Source organism: Toxotes jaculatrix, chromosome 7, assembly GCF_017976425.1.
Source record: "Toxotes jaculatrix isolate fToxJac2 chromosome 7, fToxJac2.pri, whole genome shotgun sequence".
Taxonomy (NCBI): Eukaryota; Metazoa; Chordata; class Actinopteri; family Toxotidae; genus Toxotes; species Toxotes jaculatrix.
In genome coordinates, this window is record NC_054400.1 from 21,958,572 (window position 1) to 21,979,115 (window position 20,544).

The 20,544-nt window shown below is 40.5% G+C and overlaps 4 protein-coding genes across 4 annotated transcripts; 2 read left to right on the plus strand and 2 right to left on the minus strand.

The window, feature by feature from the left end:
- The first annotated feature begins 4,470 nt into the window (after positions 1-4,470).
- On the plus strand, positions 4,471-9,718 carry hnf1a (HNF1 homeobox a). Its single transcript, XM_041043226.1, is given in 10 exon segments — positions 4,471-5,274; positions 6,357-6,556; positions 6,668-6,848; positions 7,028-7,233; positions 7,392-7,534; positions 7,621-7,762; positions 8,235-8,423; positions 8,503-8,618; positions 8,726-8,810; positions 9,586-9,718. Coding segments are annotated over 10 exon segments (1,743 nt in total). The 5' UTR covers positions 4,471-4,924; the 3' UTR covers positions 9,717-9,718.
- A 284-nt stretch (positions 9,719-10,002) lies between these two features.
- On the minus strand, positions 10,003-12,050 carry c7h12orf43 (chromosome 7 C12orf43 homolog). The gene is made up of 6 exons (XM_041043227.1): positions 11,933-12,050; positions 11,469-11,499; positions 11,098-11,196; positions 10,938-11,008; positions 10,743-10,830; positions 10,003-10,658 (listed from the first exon to the last, which is right to left on the minus strand). Exons 1-6 carry the CDS (start codon positions 12,048-12,050, stop codon positions 10,298-10,300), a joined length of 768 nt encoding a protein of 255 aa, XP_040899161.1. The 3' UTR covers positions 10,003-10,297.
- Positions 12,051-12,224: 174 nt separating this feature from the next.
- On the minus strand, positions 12,225-17,996 carry unc119.1 (unc-119 homolog 1). The gene is made up of 5 exons (XM_041042980.1): positions 17,669-17,996; positions 16,270-16,383; positions 15,447-15,555; positions 15,146-15,318; positions 12,225-15,044 (listed from the first exon to the last, which is right to left on the minus strand). Exons 1-5 carry the CDS (start codon positions 17,901-17,903, stop codon positions 14,932-14,934), a joined length of 744 nt encoding a protein of 247 aa, XP_040898914.1. The 5' UTR covers positions 17,904-17,996; the 3' UTR covers positions 12,225-14,931.
- A 399-nt stretch (positions 17,997-18,395) lies between these two features.
- On the plus strand, positions 18,396-20,178 carry pop5 (POP5 homolog, ribonuclease P/MRP subunit). Its single transcript, XM_041042981.1, has 5 exons — positions 18,396-18,451; positions 18,536-18,678; positions 19,084-19,233; positions 19,329-19,412; positions 19,732-20,178. The coding sequence occupies exons 1-5, from the start codon at positions 18,432-18,434 to the stop codon at positions 19,845-19,847; spliced, it is 513 nt and encodes a 170-aa protein (XP_040898915.1). The 5' UTR covers positions 18,396-18,431; the 3' UTR covers positions 19,848-20,178.
- Positions 20,179-20,544: the final 366 nt, after the last annotated feature.

The following is a 20,544-nucleotide window of genomic DNA, read 5'->3' on the forward strand; positions in this document are numbered from 1 at the left end:
CTCCTCATCCCCGCTGCTGTGTCTCTCTCATCCCACCACCGAGGCACGCGGCTCCGCCGTCAAGGCTGTTGCCATCGACCGCTCCGCTTCCGTTGCCGTCTTTCAAAACAAAAGCGTAATGGAGGATGTGCAAGTGCATGAATGACCTAAGTGAAAACAAAGCAGGCAAACAAACAAACAAACAAAAACTGGTGTGTACATAAATATTTTCTTAATGGTTGTAACATATTGTAAGACAGCTGTAAGCAGACATTAGGATATGTTAGTTGTTTATTAGTGTACAGTATTTTTCAGCAATTATAAGTTGTCTTCTGAAAACAAATGTTATATTGTTACAACTGTTTTTTTGCTATATTGTCATCAGTAACAGGTTTATATGTCCACCTCCAGTTACAGGTGTCCACAGGAGGAGCTGTATAGAGTCACTGACATATACATTAATATGCACTTACATCTACTTATATCTACATTATAGCATGGTGCAAAACATTAATTTAATGTTTATATGCTGCTTGCAAATGTTAAATAGGGGAACGTCAAGTAAAGGTTCACCAAAGTTCAATTGAATGAGCTAACTAACTGTTATGAAACAATATAAAGTATCCAAAGAATAACCATTTCCACTTCCATAATGTTTTAAGTCAAAGTGGGAGGTCTGACCAGCTTTAGGTGAAGTACAGACTGAGTTACATTGTGCATTTTGGAAATGGCAGAATCAAAGGTGAGAATACATCAATCATGTTTTATTAATTAAGTTTCTTCAAAATCACTGTCATTCATTGTTATCTAAGATTTCACATAATGATAACGAAATTACAAGAAAGGTCAGAAAAAAATCCAGTAAATTTAATTTACAACATGAAACACAAACCGTTTATTAGTATATTACTAATAAAATATAATTTATGATGTATCTTTATATCAACAAAATATATTGATTTTAAGTAAATTTTATAATGATAAAAGGTTAAAGCAAAAACTGTTTTACAAAAAGATCAACCTAGCCTAATTAAAAGGAAATACCATTCTTGCAAAACAACCGCATTATAGAAACAAAAAAACCTGAAAGTGAAAAAAAAATCATTAAATCTTAAACATAAGTACTTCCAAACTGATTCTCATAGGTTGAAGTTTTCCACAACTCTGAATCCAAGTGACAGACATTAAGCCTTTATTATGAAGGCAGAATCTCCTAACTTCCTGTCGTACTCCGGATTATTTTGACTAACTTGACGCAGTTTCCATCACAGTTTAAATAAAGTGTTAAACGGCACAGTTTGCAGTTACAGTGACTAATCTGCAATGAACTCTTAACCGGTTTAAAGGGATCTTAATTCTTTTTGTCTGGAAATTAACATATTGTGCCATTAAGTTGATCTAGTGAGAAATAATATAAACACAACTTTTACTCACAACATGTTGTAGGCTGGTCTCTGAATGTTGTGCTGTGCTTGAAGTGCAATAGCCAGGCCACTGAGTGAATCAGTTTCACAACTATTGGCCAAGAGTCAGAGTTAGGAAATTAGTTATCAGTCCTCACCTCCAGTAGCTTGTTTGAATAATATTAAGTAAACGTGGAGCCAATGTTTTGCTAATATAAAGTCATACTACTTCTTTGAGGTGCTTCAGTGACAATATATAGTTTGTCACATTACCCATCCTCTACTCTGGTATCAGGGGTATTAACTAATCTACAAATTAACTTGTGAATGTGGCAAGTTGATTTGTATCAGTGTCCTCCTTTGCAGCTCTAGATATCACTGTTCGCAGTGTGTGTTTGTCTTAATACACCGTACACAATGCAAATGAACTTATGCAACGTGGTATAGCAGGAGGTTTGTGTGCTGTGTGGTCATTCATTGCTGGGGTTTAAGTATTTAATTAGTACCAAAGCCAGCTCCGGCTAATCTTCTCAACACTGACTCAACATGTGACCTGGTAACCAATGTTAAGGCCAATCAATAGCCTAAGTAATTCACACAAAGACAATGACGGCATTGACTTATGGGTATAACACGGATGCTGTCCTACCCAAGTTTGTTGCAAAGTTTGGAGCGTGAAGTCTGGAGTTTGGGAGTTTACTGTGCATTCTGACACTGAAACACAAAATCATGAGGACAAGCAAAAAATAGTGCTGGTTATGTCCCCCCGCAATGCATCCACACTTCAGAGCAACACTACAAGCTGAGAGTGTGTAATGCAGGATGTTTGGGCACAGATTTAGATTTGTGATTGTCCTCTCTAACACAGTTTATCCTCACTGAGTGCTGCAGCCAGTGTCCTGCCCGCACACAGGCCTACTCTATCCTTTGCAGATGAACAGATGAAGCTCTGGAAGTGGGACAGGGGCTATTTGGACAGGAATTAAGGGGTGTGTTAAATTTCTGCATGCATGATCAATGGGGTTGAATGGCGGGGTTGGGGATGGGGTTGGTTCAGGGGGTGGAGGGGGTGGACACTAGGCTGAGGCAGAGACACAGAGAGAGAGCTAGCGGTGAGAACACATACAGAGGCAGCCAGCAATGGCTCACTAATGAGAGATGGACAGTGTGGATTGTATGTCATTACCAATCAACATAGCTTTGAGTTCTCTGTAGAGGGAAAATGGAAGCTCTAATGTGTGCTGCATGTGGTCCTTTTTGATAAACCCAGCTTGTGTGGTGGAGCATTAGTCACAGCGGTATCTGAGCTGTAGGAAATCCACACACACTGCCCTCTGTCTGTTTGGTGAGGAGTTTCCTCTGAATAGTACAATGGGACTTAATTACAGGTCAGTGGCATGTCTCAGGGAGATAGAGGGAGCTCTGTTACCCTTCCAAATACAGTATAATGCCATCTTCCCAAGGGTGGGGTGGGGTAACACCAGCTCCACACAAAAAGGTGCTGATAGGCTGAACCTGAGAATGGTATAAGGTGATCCAGGCAGAGAAAGTGAGCATTTTACACTGAAAGAGGGAGAGAAAAGATAAAGGACTACATTAACTCTCAAAGGTTTTCTCCCATTCAGTTTGTCCTCTTTCCTTTCCAGCCTGCTTCCAACTTATCATTCTTGCCAACTTCCTTTGATTAAAAAAAAAGTGTAGATGAAAGACAAAGAAATGTTGTATATGGAAATTTAAAAAATTCTGATTGTACTCAACATGGAGATGCTGAGCTTAACATTACCTGTGGGGGCAGCTGAAAGTTGTCGACAGTTGGTTTTTATTATGAAATTGAAGTCGGTACGTTTTTAAAAACAATAACCAGCATCAGCTCCACAAATGCACATTACTTTTGCAGTTTGTGACATTAAGACTGGCTGATCCTCCACTCAAAACCATGAAAGGAAGGGAAAGATATGCTGGTGTGGAGGCGAATGGCCACAACAGTGAGATAAATATATCTAAAATATCAACAGGTGAGTAACTGGAGTGTAAAATAATAGCATAATGGTAATAACAGTAGGTAAAGCACTTATCAGAGACTGCAGTGATGTCCATGGAAAATAAAAAATAACAATACACATACAAAGTCATAGTCACACACAAAGTGTGAATAGTAATTTACTCACGTACTGTACAGTTTGAGGTACTTGTGCTCACAGTAACATGAGTATTTACATTTCAGGCTACTTACTTCTGCTCCACAACATTTCAACATACTCTACCTTTTATTCCACTGCATTTGTTTGACAGAAATAACCTGCATTTAGTTTCCATTTTAATATTTTACATGCAAATATGTAGGCTTATAAAATACAATACATTGTTAAATATTAAACTGGTGGTCCCCAGTTATATTCGCTTGTGTGCTCTTATAATGAAGCAGTGTCTAGGTGGGGTCCCTCATCACATTTCTGCTGTCTACATGAGCTGTTTGCAGTTCCACTAAAGAGATATGTTCGCTCTAAACTTTTTTTGATTGAGGCCCAAAGAGGTAAACTCTCTGAGACACTCTAAAAAATGAACACAGATTTATGTCACAATCTTTGTGATCCTTAACTCCTACAATGGTTTGTTGTTTAAAGTACATCAACTGGCTAATAGAATAAAATCTAATTTAATTCATTTTCAGGATTAATATGCAAGTCCTAGTTTTAGTTGTGATACTTTATGTACGTTATGGGATAATACTTCTGTACTTTTACTTGTGTAGGATTTTGAGGTGTTTTTTTTTTTCTTTTGAAAAACCCAAATGAAATTGTTATAAATACACTTTTGACATTAAGAACACTGTGTGTACACAACAACCCACAACATTAGGTACAGAGGTAATTCAGCAAACTGAGCTGATGTATATATGACACAACAGCACTCTCAAGTGGCAGATAGAGCAGGACAGGCTCATTTCTCTGTTCGGTTAATCTAATGTTGGTCTGTGTCTTTATTATGTTAAACCTTGGCCTAAAATTGACATTTTTAACTGCATGCTTCAAAATTAAAGTTTGGAATATCTATAATTGAAAGAAAAAGGGGGAAAGGGGAGCTTTTCTGTGTTTCTCAAAAGTCAGTTTCAGGGTGAAATCAGAAGTGATCTGCACATACAAATGCACCTCATGACTTTTCTGTTGTGATTTCTGTATTTGTCTTCTATGTCTGCTTTGTGAGGTGATCTGGTCTTCAACCGTAACATCCCCTGACTTTTATTTATTGTTTTTAAATTGCACTTTGGTCACTGTTGGGGACTGAGGGAGTGGGGACAAAGTTCACAGGGCGCATGTAAGGAGGAGGGGGTGAAGAGGAGGAAGGTTAAAAAAAAAAGAAAATTGACCTTTGAAAGCAAAACAGCAGGTGGAGAGCTAAAACCAGGCAGCTCAGGACACATCGGGAGGAAATTCAACACAGAGGAAAATGAAAGTATATGTTCTGTGGAGCTGAAGAGGGACTACAGATGTAATGAGGCCCAGCGCTGGCTGTCTGGCAGCCATTTGAGTGTGGTAGTGCACATGAGAGCAGTGTTTGTTTGCCAGGCAGTAGCGAGGTAAGGCATCAGAGTAATGGAGGGAGAGGAGACGGCCAGAGCAGCCAAGGCGAGGCCGAGCCGTCTGACTGCCCTTCAGGAGCAGCTGATCTGGGCCCTGCTGGAATCTGGACTGTCCCGGGACGTCCTGGTCCAAGCCATGGGGGAACTGGAGCAAGACAGGGCGGGTGCTGGCGCCGAGAGGGGTGAGAGGGGGGATGGAGAGAGCTCCGAGGAGGGAGAAATGGATTTCCCACCACCTATATTCAGAGAGCTGGAGAAGCTTCCCCCAGAGGAGGCGGCCAAACTGAGAGTTGAAGTCGACCAGCTACTGCAGTAAGTAGATCCCAGCACTTCTCTGTGAGCTCCATGGCAACAGCAAAATCAACTTAATCTCTCACTAACTGCTGTTCTCACACAGAAATGTGTCTGTGCCTCTAGGATCTGATCCACTAAAATTTGAAAATGCCCTCACCACTTCACCAGAGCTGTTCTTGATATCTCTGCCTCTCTTTTACCTCCTGCACCATCAAAACTAAGCACCTGAGAGCTGAAACAACCATATACCTGTCAGCCCCTCTTTTCCTTTAATCTTCTTAAGCTTGGTTCCCCTCTCTTTACCAAATCCTCCCTCCTTCTCCTGCTTCTCTGCCTGTCTCTCTCTCTCTGCAATCTGGCTTCTGAGGCGAATTTAAAGAGGGTTCCTCCTTTGCTAGTTACTAATTACCCACCTCCATCATTATTCTCAGGCCATTTCTTAATAAATAAGCTACATGCATAGGTGAAGATTAATGGAGTAGGGCTGGTCATGTGAGGTAATGTTTACACAACGCATGAGCAATGTTGCTACATTCAGTTTTAAGACCTGATTTTTAAGATTTGGAATACATGCTGCAATTGTTGGACAACTTATTAGAATGGAAAATTTTTTAAAAAGTAATAAAATGCCCTTTGACAAACTGTTTAAAAATATCTCATTACATTTTACTGACACAATATCTAAAAAAATATTTGATATTTGTGCGTGTGTATGTGTGTGAGTAGGGGTGCGGGGGTTAAGTCTGTTAAAGAGCTTTTTGTGTATTTTCAGTGCTCCTGATTTGACAGTTAGAAAGTGTTAAATTAGGCTTCATAAACCTTTTACACATTTGTTCCATTCAGTGATCTGAAAGGGCTGGACTTTGCCCCTGTGTGCTTTCTCTTATCTCTCTCAGTCAACAAGCCTCTCTCTACTTCCCTCTCAGTGGCCGTGCTTTGTGTCTAATGTTGTGATAAACTACTATGCCTGTTAAGCACTTTCAGTCCCAGAAATATAAAGGAAAAGAAGAAGGGATACACTTCAGTCAAATAAACAAAACTACACACACAAAAAAATGTAGTAGGCAAGTACACACAAAAATGATGTCTTTCTCTGACAGGGAGGACCCATGGCATGTTGCAAAAATGGTGAAAAGCTACATGCAGCAGCACAACCTCCCTCAGAGAGAGGTGGTGGAGTCCACAGGACTCAACCAGTCCCACCTCTCCCAGCACCTCAACAAAGGCACGCCCATGAAGAACCAGAAGAGAGCTGCTCTGTACAGCTGGTACGTCAAGAAGCAGTGCGAGATCAGCCAGCGTGAGTACTGAAGCAGCTGAAGCCCCCCCAACACACACACACTGCCACACACTCATCAAATACCAGTTCTTCAAAAGACTGAAACAGAAACACACTACCATTTCCTTGTAGAATTTACAAATGCCAAACATGGACTCACATCAGTGGAGGAGCACGGAGAGGAAACAAAGAAAGGACGGAGGAACAGGTTCAAGTGGGGTCCAGCGTCTCTGCAGATTCTTTTCCAAGCCTACGAACGACAGAAGAACCCCAGCAAAGAGGAGAGAGAAGGGTTGGTGGAGGAGTGTAACAGGTGAGATACAGTGACAGTACCAAGACAAAATAAGATTTGTTTTTACAGCCTTCCTGAAAACTGAAAGAGCCCCTGAAAACTTGGCTTCTGATCGTTCTCATTTCTCTATAACTATAAATATTCATGACTAAATTAATAACACTAAAAGCTAAAGTTAGTGGAAACTCTTCCTCTCCCAGGGCAGAGTGTCTCCAGAGGGGAGTGTCCCCCTCTCAGCTTGCTGGACTGGGATCCAACCTGGTTACTGAAGTCCGGGTGTACAACTGGTTCGCCAACCGCCGCAAAGAGGAGGCCTTCCGCCACAAGCTGGCCCTCGACACGCCTTTCACCAATCAAACTGCCTCATCTTCTTCTAACCTCAACCTTCCACCAAGTCCGGAGCACGGTAATATGATAACAACCTTCACACAGGCGTCAAAACTATACAAGGATAAAGAATGAACTTAAAGCTGCCTCTTAAAGAATGAATGTTCTCTTAATACAAAGTTGGACTTTCCTTGAGCAGATCTCTAGATGCTGTCACTGACTTGTGTGGTTTTCCAGGAGTGAAATACAGCCAGCAAATCCTGTGTGACAGTGTGAGCTCAGCTAGAGGTAGCGGAGGAGAGAGAGTGGGACGTCTTGTGGTCAGCCCTGTCCAACTGGAGCCCAGCCACACACTCCTCGAGACCCACAACCCCAAGCCGGTGAGAGCATGCGTAATGGTTCCTCACTGATATATAGTGTAGACTACCTGCGTCCTCTGCTGCTATGATGATCATGTTGTCCTCAGGTGTCCAGCGGTGGCCCTCTGCCCCCAGTAAGCACTCTGACCTCCCTACACAGTCTGTCTGCCTCGCCTGCTTCCTCACAGGGCCTCATCATGGCCTCACTGCCCAGCGTCATGAGCCTGGGCGAGTCCTCACTTCTCATTGGTAACATTTTCTCTCTACTTTCCTTTCATTTCTACGGAGCCCCTCTGGTGACATTGGATAAAAAAAAAAATAATGCGTGGCCACGAGATAGTAACGCGAGGCCACGAGATAGTAACGCGTGGCCACGAGATATTTAATGCGTGGCCACGAGATAGTAACGCGTGGCCACGAGATATTTAATGCGTGGCCACGAGATCATAATGCGTGGCCACGAGATAGCGTTATTATCTCGTGGCCTCGCGTTATGATCTCGTGGCCACGCATTAAATATCTCGTGGCCACGCGTTACTATCTCGTGGCCTCGCGTTACTATCTCGTGGCCACGAGTTACGATCTCGTGGCCTCGCGTTATTATCTCGTGGCCACGCATTTTTTTTTTTTTTATCCAATGTCACCAGAGGGGCTCCGTACATTTCTATGTGAGAATAAAAAGATAAATCAGAGACTCACACCTTTGCCTGTTGATTCACAGGTTTAGCCTCCACACAGCCTCAGACCGTGCCTGTCATAAACAATGTTGGGGGTGGTTTCACAACGCTTCAGCCAATCTCATTCCAGCAGCAGCTTCACGCCTCTCCACAGCAGCCAATACCACAGCAGATTCAGAGTCACATGGGTGCCAGCCCGTTCATGGCAACCATGGCGCAGCTTCCATGTCACAGTAAGGCCACAGAAATAAAATGACTTGAGTTTAACATGCTATGTTGAGTAAAGATTCATTCATCTGTTCCTCATTTCAGTGTACAACAAGTTGGATTCTCCTCAGTACCATTCGTCCAGTCTGCTGTCACAAGCCATGGTCATCACTGACAGCAGCAGCCTGGGGACTCTGACCAGCCTCGCTGCTGTCAGACAGGTACCTGATGAGCCACTCTGTTATGGATTTTAGAAAAGAAAAAGCTTCACAGCAGCATTTGGTATTATGTTATTTGGTAAAATCTCCTTGATTTTTCTTTTGTTTAGATTTTAACAGCAGATCCTGAGGAACAGGCAGACACACCTTTACAGGAAGATTCTCTGCACCTGCAGCCACACACACCTGTGCCAGGTACACAGCTCTAAATACAGGTGTACTCCTTTACATTTACTGACTTACAGGTGCATTACTGGCACCTACTAGACTGGAGTGTGAAGCATACGTACAAGGAAACCTGTGCAAAACCAAACAAAAACTACATTCTCTCTGCTTGAGCTTTTTCTTTTAAATAAGTTAAACGACTATTTACTTTCCACAATGCCTTCCCTCACAGATTCTCTAAGGTAATAATATGTTTTGCTTCCCTAAATGGTGATTCAAGCTCCCTTTACTCCACATCATGGCTGTTTCATTTCAGTAAACATGTTCAACAGATTCTTGTTGATCACAGTTCACTTTGGTGCTTATGGATTCAACAAGTGTTTGATTGAGCCCTTGTATATTGTGCAGATGTCTTACTGGGGCATTGATATCCCAATATTCTTCTATTCTTAACTTTTCAAGTGATAATTAATAATAGTTTTGCCTTTAGCTTTACGTAACGCAGCCTGTATGTTGACTGGCTGTACTTTTAGTGACCTTTTAGCCAGTACATCTACATTCTCATTTCTTTGCACACACACCTGGGCAGGAACACAAAGAAAACAAACCTTCAAATCTCTATTATGCAGCCTGAACAGTATGCAGATGAAAAAAAAGATCTTAGAGATCTTAGATCTTAGCAAAGCGATGTGATCTGTGCAGTAAACATGACTAAATATTTAAATATTATAAAGCTGTTAGTACTCATTTGGCCAAACACTTTACAATCCAAATAAACAACTTCTCTAATGTTTTTTGTAATCAGCATCTTCTGAGAGCCTGGAGCTCTATCCTGCCTCTCAGGGGACAGAGAGCCACCAGTCTCACCTCCTCTCACCTTCACCAACGGACATCAGCTCCTACATTCCTACACAAATGGTCTCTACTGCACAGTAGACGAGCTCTGGCAATGTAGTGTCTCCTCACTATGAACTGGACTCTGTCTGACAGTGTTTTGTGATGGACAGCTACCTCTGGTGTCAGTTCCCAGAGAAACCTGGAGTCAGGGGCCACGGGGACGATTCAGCTTTGATGTTTCAAAGACTCTCTCACTCAAATGCCAAACAACTTTAATACGAACAAGGATCCACATTAGAGAAGATTTGATACGACAGAGAATCAACTGAAAATCAACACCAAAATGTATTTTTAATAAAATGTTTTGTAATATTCAGAAATTGTAAATTCAGTTGAAACTTGTAATCTGGATGTTACCTGGATTATTTTTTTAAACTCACGCTCTAACCTGTCTGAGTCTCTTACATGACAAAGTAAAAGCTACAAGAACCATGGAAATGGTATTAAAAGATTTTTAATAAAAAAAAAAACAAAAAAAAAAAAACTCATGGCTTAAAAAAATATCCTCAAAGTATTTTGAATAATATTTCACCATCCACTCATTTTGAGCTTGTGACAGAATACAGCAGAGTAGAACATAGACAAACATCCTGTAACAGTAAAGGATGCTCATAAGAAGTTCAGTTCAAAGCTTCTTCCTCTGTGTTTCCTTCTCGCTTTTTCTTTTTCCGTTTTACTTTGACTTGCGCGCGCTCCTGTTCTGAGTTCCCGTGCTCACCTTTGCTGTAAGCATTAACAGGAGAACTTGCACGGTCCACCTGCACACTCTCCTCTTGATTCTGTGTCCTCTTTTTCTTTTTCTTAACATGATTCTCTTCTACCTCTGCCGTTTTTTTCTTATTCTGTTTCTTTACTTTTCCAGAGCATGGAGGCTCAGATGAGGGAGGTGAGAGTGTAGAGGAGAGAGTCAAAGAAGGTAAAAGATCTTTCACCGACACCGCTGCTTCTCTCAGCCGTGTTTCCATGTCACTGTCACTGTCACTATGAAGGACAGAGAAGTGTATAATGTTACATTTAGAGGTATATAAACAAGTCAACATTTAAAAAAATATAATGAATATGAACCTTGAGCTAGGAACCGGTCGCCGTCTCATGGGAGCTGGAGGCTCCTCAGCTTTCTGTCCGGAGACTGATGTAGAAAACAGACGAAATCCTAAAAGAAGAACAAAAAAGAAAAAAAAATGTGGATAGCCATGCTTAAAGAGAAGACAACACAATTCCCATAAAAGCAGTAAATGTGGCAAGAAAGAGAAACCTTACCTTCATCATCATCATCACATTTTGCTGATTCCACACAGAATGAAGTTTCGGTCTGCAATTCTGTAATGCAACTTACAGTAACATACATAGCATAAATGAGATGTAAAAACTGGTGCATAACTTTAGGATAAACTTCTCTGCAAAAGACCAAACAAAGTACCTGTCAAGAAGATCGCCCAACTTTTTAGCAACATGCGTTCGAAACCCTTGGCTGACCTGGAGCTCGTTACCATCGTGTTCATGGTCAGCGACGACAACACTGTTACACAGCAAGACAATATTGAAACTTATCCATTTTTATTGACTCCATTAGCTTTATTAATCATGCCACCTTTCATTTTCATAGAGGCTGCATCAAACTGCAGATGGAAAATCTTAAGGTTTATAATACAGCTGTGATAGGGATACACACAATAAGGTATCTGTAGCTGAAAAGCCAATTATGTTGGCTACTTATACTGTGTGAGGATACAGAAACTACATTACACTAGTGCTTTAGCAGTTAGTAGTTATTGTGAGAAAAATACACACCGTTTTGACTCCTTCACTTTGCTGCCTCCTTCTAAAATACACAAAAATAACAATAACCACACCAATCACCAACAGAGATAAAATACATTGCATGAAGTACTCTGACACTGTTTTCATTGAGTTAGCATGCTCAGGTCTAAGCTATAACCTGTGTGCTTTAAGTTAAAGCCCACGAACTGCAGGAGTTTAGGCGAAGGCAATGGAGCCTAAGTCACAAAAAGAAAATGTATATTTCTGACAGTCAACATCACTTTAGCCAAAGTTTAATTACAACTAACACCTTTGTACATTAATTACAAATTAGAAAAGGGTGGACTTCACCAGGCTAATGTCGTATCTCTGCAGGAGTTTATCTGTTTAGCATTACTGCTGCCATCGTCTCTCACCACAAACAAAACAAAACAAAACAAAACAAAACAAAACAAAACAAAACAAAGCAAAGCAAAACAAAACAAAACGTTCACCTTTCTCCTTTACAGCTGGTTGTTCCCAAACCGCCTCCTGACATCTTCTCATCGCCTCATCGTCACTACTGCTGGAGTCCTCAGAAACACCAGCCATCTTTTTAACGGAGGCCGCCATGGTAAAGCATGTGCTGCTGGTGCTGTCTGTTTTGAGGTGAGGATTCTGGGTAATGTAGTCCATTCGTCCAAGGGAACCGTGTAGAGTAGACAGAGATAGGCTTATTTCGCATTTTTGTTTTTATTCATCGTCGACTTGGAGAAGCAAACGAGACCAAATCAGAGTACGAATAAAACAAGTCTAGGTAGGTTTATTAAAATCCTCGTTGCAATTACAGAGGAAGTCAAAGATCTTGGAAAAAACAAGAGCTTGTGCAAAAAACTCATTATTCCATGAAAAGTAAAAACGACAGATTTAGCTTTCCCATTTTACATTTCCAACACAAAGCAGTGGAGACAACGACTACCCCAAAAACTGAACTAGCTACATTTTCATTAAATTCCAATAAAGCGGACTTAGTGTAAATATACATACAACCATTTTTTAGGGTCCTGAGCAGGCCACATTATCAGATTACCTGCTTTGTTTACCATTCAGTTAACATGCTTTTTTGTGATGCCAGCTGGGAGACCGGAAAGCCACCCAAAATCCCTGATAATCTACTTATAAAGAGCACTAGGTTTCTAGTTTCAATGTGAGCATGTTTTGCAGTCAGCCATTTTTATTAACAATAAATCCAATATGACATGAATTTGTTAAAGCAGCCAAAATGAAAAGAGGACTCCATTTACAGATTGGATCCATAGCTTTTGGGGGTCAGTCATGTAGCGGTTTTGTGCAGATTTACAAAGTGCAGTCACTTCTCAAGGTGTTTATCATTAGATTTTATGATGGAATAATAGAATACCACTGACTGATACTATATGGCAAAACAATGCACAGTGTTCCCTGCTACTACAGCACCAGTGCTGCTAACCAGCACTCCCAGACACTGAGGTTGTATAGTGTCATGGAGCAAAGATTAGGGCTATCCAGGTGTGTGCCTGATATTACACTTGCTGAGTGTGTAATTAATGGGCTACATAATAAGTTGTCATGGATTATTCAGTAAAATGTTTGTAAAAAGTCTCATAGGAGTAAACATGATGAGTAAATGAAATGTCTCAACACAGGCTATATGACGTCCTCTGTTTCACACATGGCAGTAGGCCAAGATGCTGTAAGATATCATATGTATCAGAGAGCGTGATGTGAGGAGCTGAATTCTCTTCCCTTCAGCTTACTGGGTGAGAGAAGCATTGCACTGCAGTGTTTGGCTTACAGCTGGATGAAGCACAAGGTTGTCAGACATTAAAAAACACAATGAATACCTGGATACAAGGCACATAGAATCTGTATGACAATGTACAGTAAAAGGATGCCCAGATCATCTGAGTATAGAAAAAAAAAAAAGATTTTCAGACTGCTCTGGTGGTTTTGCATGATTTAACTGATTAACTGCAAATGACATATGCTACTGCTACAGCAATTTGAACCATTTGCAAGGTTTTAGAATTATTTTCAGCCTTTGAATTAGCTGCTGATTTTCATTCACATCTGTACAATATGAAAATCAGTGAAATGGAACGAGCTGATCACAGTGGACATTCAGATTGGAAGTGACACTGCAAGCCGGGACTATTTTCAAACTCTTCATTGTTGATGTGTTCAATGAATTGTGGACATCTGACATCTGACATTTGTAGTAACTGAAGCCCAATTACTACAAATTGTGCAAAACCACCAGTGTAGTCCTTTAAACAGGGCTTCCATGTATAGAAAACCAGACAGGTCAGCTTCTGTATCTATTCTAGCACCTCATTAAAAGTATATCAGCTACCAAGCTATATCTCGCTGCACTGTCATGTAGTGTGCTACTGTGGCATTTTACTGGCTGACTGAGAACCTGAGTGCAGAGCAGCAGAAGATATACTCAGCAACTACTTAAACAGGTATGCCACATCACTGACTACACTCAGCTCCTACAGAGTGGGGTTTACAGTGCTGTGGTGCCAAATAAACCAGAAAAACAGACCTGGGGTGGGTAAAGTGGGCAGACCAAACAGTTTTAGACACAGTCGGCTTATAAAAAGAAAAAAGATGTGCCAAGTCCAGTAACTTATATTCTGCTGCTATTTTCCAATTCATATTTCCCAGAGTTTGACAGAGCAAAAGCTTAATTCCCAGTCAACAGCCAATGACGTACAAATTTTTGTGTAAATGATAAAGATGGCACCTGAAATCATTTAAAAGAACGCATGCTGTTGTTGAATTAAAGGATGTTCTACTGAAGAAGAGATTGGTCAACTAAGCATTTTACCATATAAGATGTACACCGAGCTTAAATGTCTGACACAAACAGTCCCAATGACTCACAACTGATCGCAGATATTTAAGGAAGAATAAGAGTCAAACAATGCCAACAAGCGCTACATGACTAACAATACTGTAAAACATATAGTTAATGCTCGCTTTTCCATATGGGAAACACAACTGTCACTTGCAAAAGGTACTTCAACTGATAACATCTATATATTTAAGTAAATGAAGTAATAACTAACACAGTCTATAGGCTCTGCCATGAGACGCCTGTGACTCAAAGTGTCCCTTTCCAGCAGAGACGGCAAGAAACGTAAGGCAAAAGTGATCAAGCAGTAACATGATACTTGTATGACAAACCGAAAGACAGAACAAAAAGGCTTCAGTCAGATTTAACAGAGAAATATTTAACAGAACATTCCTCGGAGTCCCAGAAACTGAGCTCTGTGAGGTACTGATGAATGGATCCATGATTTCGTAACAAGGCAGATGTGGTCTGTTGATTCTGGAGTATGCTGTCACGTTTGCAGGAATGTCCACACAGGAGAGAATACTTCTGTCCACCGAAAAGAAGCTTTTGGATGGTTGTAATCCAAGAAATCAATTGCCTGGGAGGTACTGCACACATTTTTCCCTTCAGGTATTACAGACCACCATTGTAGGCATAGTCTGCCTTGTTGTGCATGATGAGTTTGTTGTCCACAAAGTAGAAACTGTCTGATCTGGTCTCGTAAGGGTGCTCCACCATTTGGCGAACTAGAAGGGAGGGAAGGACAAACAAACAAATATTATTATATGGATTATTGTGCAAAATGAAGACCCAATAGTGTTAAAACTAGTGGCTAAACAGAACTTACTGAGGTCGTCTGGAAGCTGTGGAAACTCATAAATGTGTTCACATGTGTTGCGGCTGTTAGGAATGCAAAAGCCAAAGTCAAAGTCAAAGTTCTTGAGAAGGCGCCCCTGGAAGTAATGCCTCTCAATCATACGAAAGCTGTTAATTGGCCGGTCACCCACTGTGAACTCCACACTGTGGTAAAGAAACAGAAACAAGAAAGACTAAATTTACAGCTGACTGCTAAGAGGCTGACAAGACAAACGGCGGATTCAAATGCTCTCAGCCATTTTCATTTAGAAAGTTATGGCCTCTTTACTTACGTTGCACCAACAGTGCACAGTTTTAGGAAGGCTGGTGTAAACTGGTATCTGACAAAACGCCCTGCGCTGGTGTCTACATCTCCACTTTCTTCTTCACCCTCCATTGGACCTAATACAGAAAACATGTTCATCTAACTGATTTTCAATATTAACAGGACAGATACGTATCGTTTTATCTGTTACATGTTATTGCTCAACATAAAATTATTTCCAAATAATCTTTCAAATCATCATTCACCAGATATTCTAAAAAGGCTGTGGTAAAACTGATTGCATTAATATAGCATGGTTAAAAGGATATGGCATAGTTCAATCAGATTTAGAAGCAGCAATGTCAAACAAAAACAGATGTTGGGGAAACACTGAGGTTTCTTAATTTGTTTTATAATAGTGAATACACTATATGCATTTATTACAAGTAAAAAGGAAGCAATAAAAATAAAATGACAGATTGCTTAAGCATTTCTTCTACTTGTGGGAGTTTCTGTTCTCTTATATAAATATTTCTGGGGATCAAAGTAACCCAGTAAGACCATATGACAATGGGCTTAGTACTTTACAAAGTAATGTGGAAATATGCCTCTTCACACAGGTCACCTTACAGCAGGTGAGCTTTATAATGATAAAACAGACTGCAAGTTAGTGTAAGGTGGAAATGATTAACTCTACAGACCTTTGGTTGAAATAAATCTCCCTGAGAAAAAACTTAGTGAGCTTTATGAATACTTGCATCTATAAGTTTGCTCATGATTTTTGAATTTCATTTTGTGTCTGCCCTATATTTTAAGAATATTAAGTGGAATGAAAAAAAAAAATCACTTACCGCTGTTAGGAGGCTTGGCAATCTCAAACAGGACTGTCCCTGTCTCCAGATCTCTGATTTTGAAACGGGTAAAGTCAATGTTGTAGATATTGTCTTCAGGTTTGCAAAGATAGTCTGTAATGCGAAATAAAAGTGTGAGTTCATGGTAAGAAAAACATTAACATTAAAAACATACCATTATTTGATACCAAGCAATCATTCATTAGCAAACAGCCCAGGTTCACTCTTTCATATTTAACTAGATTTACTAGTACTTGTATGATGAATTTTGTAGCAAGTCACCGAATACTTTAAAGCACAGAGGCTCACCCACACTTAGAGAACTGAGATAACACTTGATGAGCAACTAAGGTTTCAGTATCTGTTTTCTGGCTCCTGTGAGTTGCAGTAGTGGTGAGTAATGCTATAGCCCAGGTTCCCAGCTTTTCAACAAAGTGTTGTGAGAGAGAAGGGAAGTAATGACATTGTTGTCCATGAATAAGCCAAAAACAATGGGAGGCATTAAGCATTAGCTGCAACTATGGTAGGCAGGGTGTCTGATGACAGACCCTGGGGTCTGAGTCAGAGGGTTCAAGTGCAGTTAGTAAGAAGGTGGTGATGGCAACAAGGGGGCCTGAGAGCAAGACTGTCTAAAAAGTGCATTTCGACTACTTAAAGTTGCACTGATTAATTATTTTATATTAACAATGGATCAAAGGACTGTGTAACGTGAAAGGGGTCACTAGTAGTGACAAATTCACAGAGACTTATCTCCTGACCCTGCTGTCCAACTTAGTTCTAAAGAGCGCTTTAGCGTCTTTTTAGCTCATTGTTTTGGTTTCCAGCCGCAGCAGCAGGATGCTGGTTTGATGAATAATCTCTAACAGCAGCAAATGATAAACAGAGAAAATTTGTGACCAGCTGGTGATCACAGTGAAGCCATTTATTTCCTTCACAAATGACTGAAGACCAAAATAAAGCTACAAGTGTAGTGAGTTGCCCTACATTCGTCAGGTGGAAAGACACATATGTAAATGGGTCTATGTCTTTCTGATCTTTATATGATCATAATATGACACATATATCAGTGTGTCAAGAAGCCAAAGCTTTAAGAACAGGTACCCTGACCCTGAACAATATTCCTTCTGTGGCCCAAATTCCTAGCTGCGCCCCTGGGAACATCTTTATTCTTGGGTTAACGCCAAAGAATGAGGATGCCCAAATCAAAACATAGAGCGTTATATATTGAACTAATTTAACATTACCCTGTAGATCCATTACAACTAGTGGATTTATTAGTCAACTGGTCTTAAAATCAGGCGCCTAGCCACAATTAGCATTGGGTAAATGAATGATGCCCGTTGAGTGGTGCGATTTTCCCGGGTTTAATAAAGACCAAGTTAACGTTCGCGTAACTTACCCTCCGTGACAGCCCGGAGACCCAGGACATGGTCCGGGGAAATATCTCTTCCCAGAGCCCGGAGTTCATCCTCTGTGACCACAGGCCACTTATCCGTTTGGCTGCGCCTCGACTTCAGCTTTTTGAGCATTCCTCCACCAGTCTTTCGATCCCTGTGGGTCGTCTCCGAGCTGCTGTCTGCGTCCGCCTGTCCCTTGCTGACTATCTGTGCCGGTTTGTTTCGAGAACCGTTCATACCGGACACTGTGCTGATAGTGAAAAGAGTTCTTGTGCTCTTCAATTTGGGAGCGACTTGACAAACTGCGGGTGTAATTTCAAGATGGCGTAAAACGTGTACTAGGGACGGAAAAGTAAGATTGTGATTGGCCGAGAACGATGGCGGTTGTCATAGTTACCGAGGGGGTATGAATGGTTTAAAGCCCAGGCCTTCCCGTTTCCTCTTCAACTGGGCGTATTGTGTTACTTCAAATGTGTAACAAGAATATCTTGCGTTAAATCGGACCACTTTGCCGTTGTTTACATGCTCTTATCGGCCACCCCTTTGAATGATATTTACATTCAGTGTTTTTGCGTGCAGTTAAGAAAACAGTCTTGGTGTGATGATGAGTAGACAGCTACAAATTCGTGCTGCCCAGTGCATCCTGTCGAATACATCAAGCGTCGCTATAAATGTCCAGCGTGTGGCGCTGCTGCCACTCTCCGGGTAGCGGAAGATGTAGCTTTTTGTTGACGGAAGTTCCAGCGGAAGTAGAGAGGAGCAGAGATGGTGCGGGTGAAGTCGAGGTAACAATGTGCTCATCGTGCTCCATTTGCCCACATTTCTATGTAGTGACGGTTCATGTCTGACGGTGTCTCTTCTTTCGGCAGGTATTTACTGTGCGAAGTCAACGTGTCAGACCGGAGCCGCCTGTTGCTGCTGGATGACAGAGCTATTGCTGTGGCAGTGAAGGCAGCGGTGGCCCGCACACACGGGGACTATGGAGCAGCTCTCTGCAGCATCAGATTCTCTGGTAAGTAGTGATACAAGATGTATTTAAATGCTTTACTTAGGTCTTGAAGAAAAATCACAATACATACATATATCACAATAAATACCTTCAAGTACAGGCTTATTATCAGAAAATGTACCTAAACTGCAAATCTATTTATGCAGCAGACTGGTCCCAGTCTGTTATAATGGTATTATTATTTTTTTTTTTTTACTTTTTACATAATTTGATAATTACTGTTGCATTAACGTGTTCATAACATTTCTATGTTGTCTTTGTTGCTTGACAATTTACATATTTTTTAAAGTGATGATGGGCTTGATTTCAGAAACTATCCACTAATTACATTGTACTTTAAAGATATTGTAGAGTATACTGAACTCCCTGTATTCACTGTTTTATCTTTGTTTCTTTCTTTCTTTTTAGTGAAATATCTGAATGCTCATACTGGAATAGTATTTCTGCGTTTCCCAAAAAGGTCTTACAGACTCCTCTGGTCTGCATTGCCTTTCATAACTAGTGTTGAAACTCGTGGGCAGAAAATTCCATGTTTTCTAAACTGTTTACATGTGGGAGGTAAGAAAACAAGAACACACATTTCATAATGAGTCAGACATACCTTTTAACAATCTTAAATATTACGGTAATTGAATTGATTTTTTTCTTTCCAGGAACACTTAGAACATGTCAGAAGTTTCTGATCCGATATAACACCCAGCAGCTCCATCGAATGCTCCCTACATGTAAAAACGAAGGTGAGGGATTTGATTGACTCCTGTATAGTATTATTTATACTGAGCTTTGCAGTTGCAGTCAGTATTGGTTCATTTATTTATTTTTTGACTCGTGTTTTTCAAACTCTTCAATGATAAAATCCTGATATTAACTTTAAATTTTTAGCTGTGCTGAATGTGATTCTTAGAGGGAGGTTCAGAGTATTTAGCTTAAATTAAGACCCTTTTGAATTTTGCACTGCAGCCGTTAGTTTACAGGAGACCGAAGCACACCCCAAACCTAAGACTGACTGGGAAAAACACAATTTGACTGATTCCTTTTCTTTTTTTTCATTTACAGAAGAAAAACAACAGGTTCGCGAAGCAATTCTGAATTGCTCCCTAAGGAGCCTAAGAAGAGGAAACAAGGAAGCATTGGAAGATGAATTAGAGAGTGAAGAAGACGAAGAAGAGTGACTCCACAACACGCAGTAAAAGGCAGCAGCTATGTGGATTTCTGGCTCTGACTATTTTTAAAGGACTAATAGGAGGGAAGATGTGAAGCTTTTGAAGAAATGCATATCCAATTGTGTGGAATTATGGTTTACTGCCACTGCTCAGTGCATTTGTTAAGTAAACTGACTGTATGCCTGTCTTCAACAGAGGGTTGACAGGGTGGCCTAATGGTCAGCATGAATATCCTTTCACAGCAAGGTCACTTTTGTCTCTGATGCTGATGTTGATTTACTTTCTCTTAATTGTTTTGGATAAGGCTCACTGTAAATAAAACTGCAATCACATAACAAAATAAGACTATGGCCTACTTTGGAAGAAACAGAATTTTCTATGTTTAAATTTAAATATATTTTGTTTTTATATTACAATTTGTGCTAATCTGTATTTTGTTTGTAAATTAAATCACTACAGAAATTAATGTCTGCACACACTTACATAGACCATCCAAATATTACCAAACCTGCTGGTAAACAGTTGGCAAATATATTTTATTAAACATGAACAGATATCCACATTTTATCAATATCAGCTGATATAACCTTTAAAATTATTTTATTACCATAAAACCTGTCGAAAAGCTTACGAAGCTGTTACTACTACATTTCCCATAATGCCTGAGAGGCCCTCAGTACTAAACAGATTTGCAGGCAGTACAAGA

Coding starts and splice junctions, on each gene's coding strand:
- unc119.1 (XM_041042980.1), bottom strand. CDS start 17,903: ATGAACGGTTCTCGAAACAAACCGGCACAGATAGTCAGCAAGGGACAG. Junction 16,384..17,668: donor TCTCCGGGCTGTCACGGAGG/GTAAGTTACGCG, acceptor TTCGCATTACAG/ACTATCTTTGCAAACCTGAA. Junction 15,556..16,269: donor TGCCAAGCCTCCTAACAGCG/GTAAGTGATTTT, acceptor TTTCTGTATTAG/GTCCAATGGAGGGTGAAGAA.
- pop5 (XM_041042981.1), top strand. CDS start 18,432: ATGGTGCGGGTGAAGTCGAG. Junction 18,452..18,535: donor ATGGTGCGGGTGAAGTCGAG/GTAACAATGTGC, acceptor TTCTTTCGGCAG/GTATTTACTGTGCGAAGTCA. Junction 18,679..19,083: donor CTGCAGCATCAGATTCTCTG/GTAAGTAGTGAT, acceptor CTTTCTTTTTAG/TGAAATATCTGAATGCTCAT.
- c7h12orf43 (XM_041043227.1), bottom strand. CDS start 12,050: ATGGCGGCCTCCGTTAAAAAGATGGCTGGTGTTTCTGAGGACTCCAGC. Junction 11,009..11,097: donor TTGGGCGATCTTCTTGACAG/GTACTTTGTTTG, acceptor TGTTACTGTAAG/TTGCATTACAGAATTGCAGA. Junction 10,831..10,937: donor ATGTGATGATGATGATGAAG/GTAAGGTTTCTC, acceptor TTCTTCTTTTAG/GATTTCGTCTGTTTTCTACA.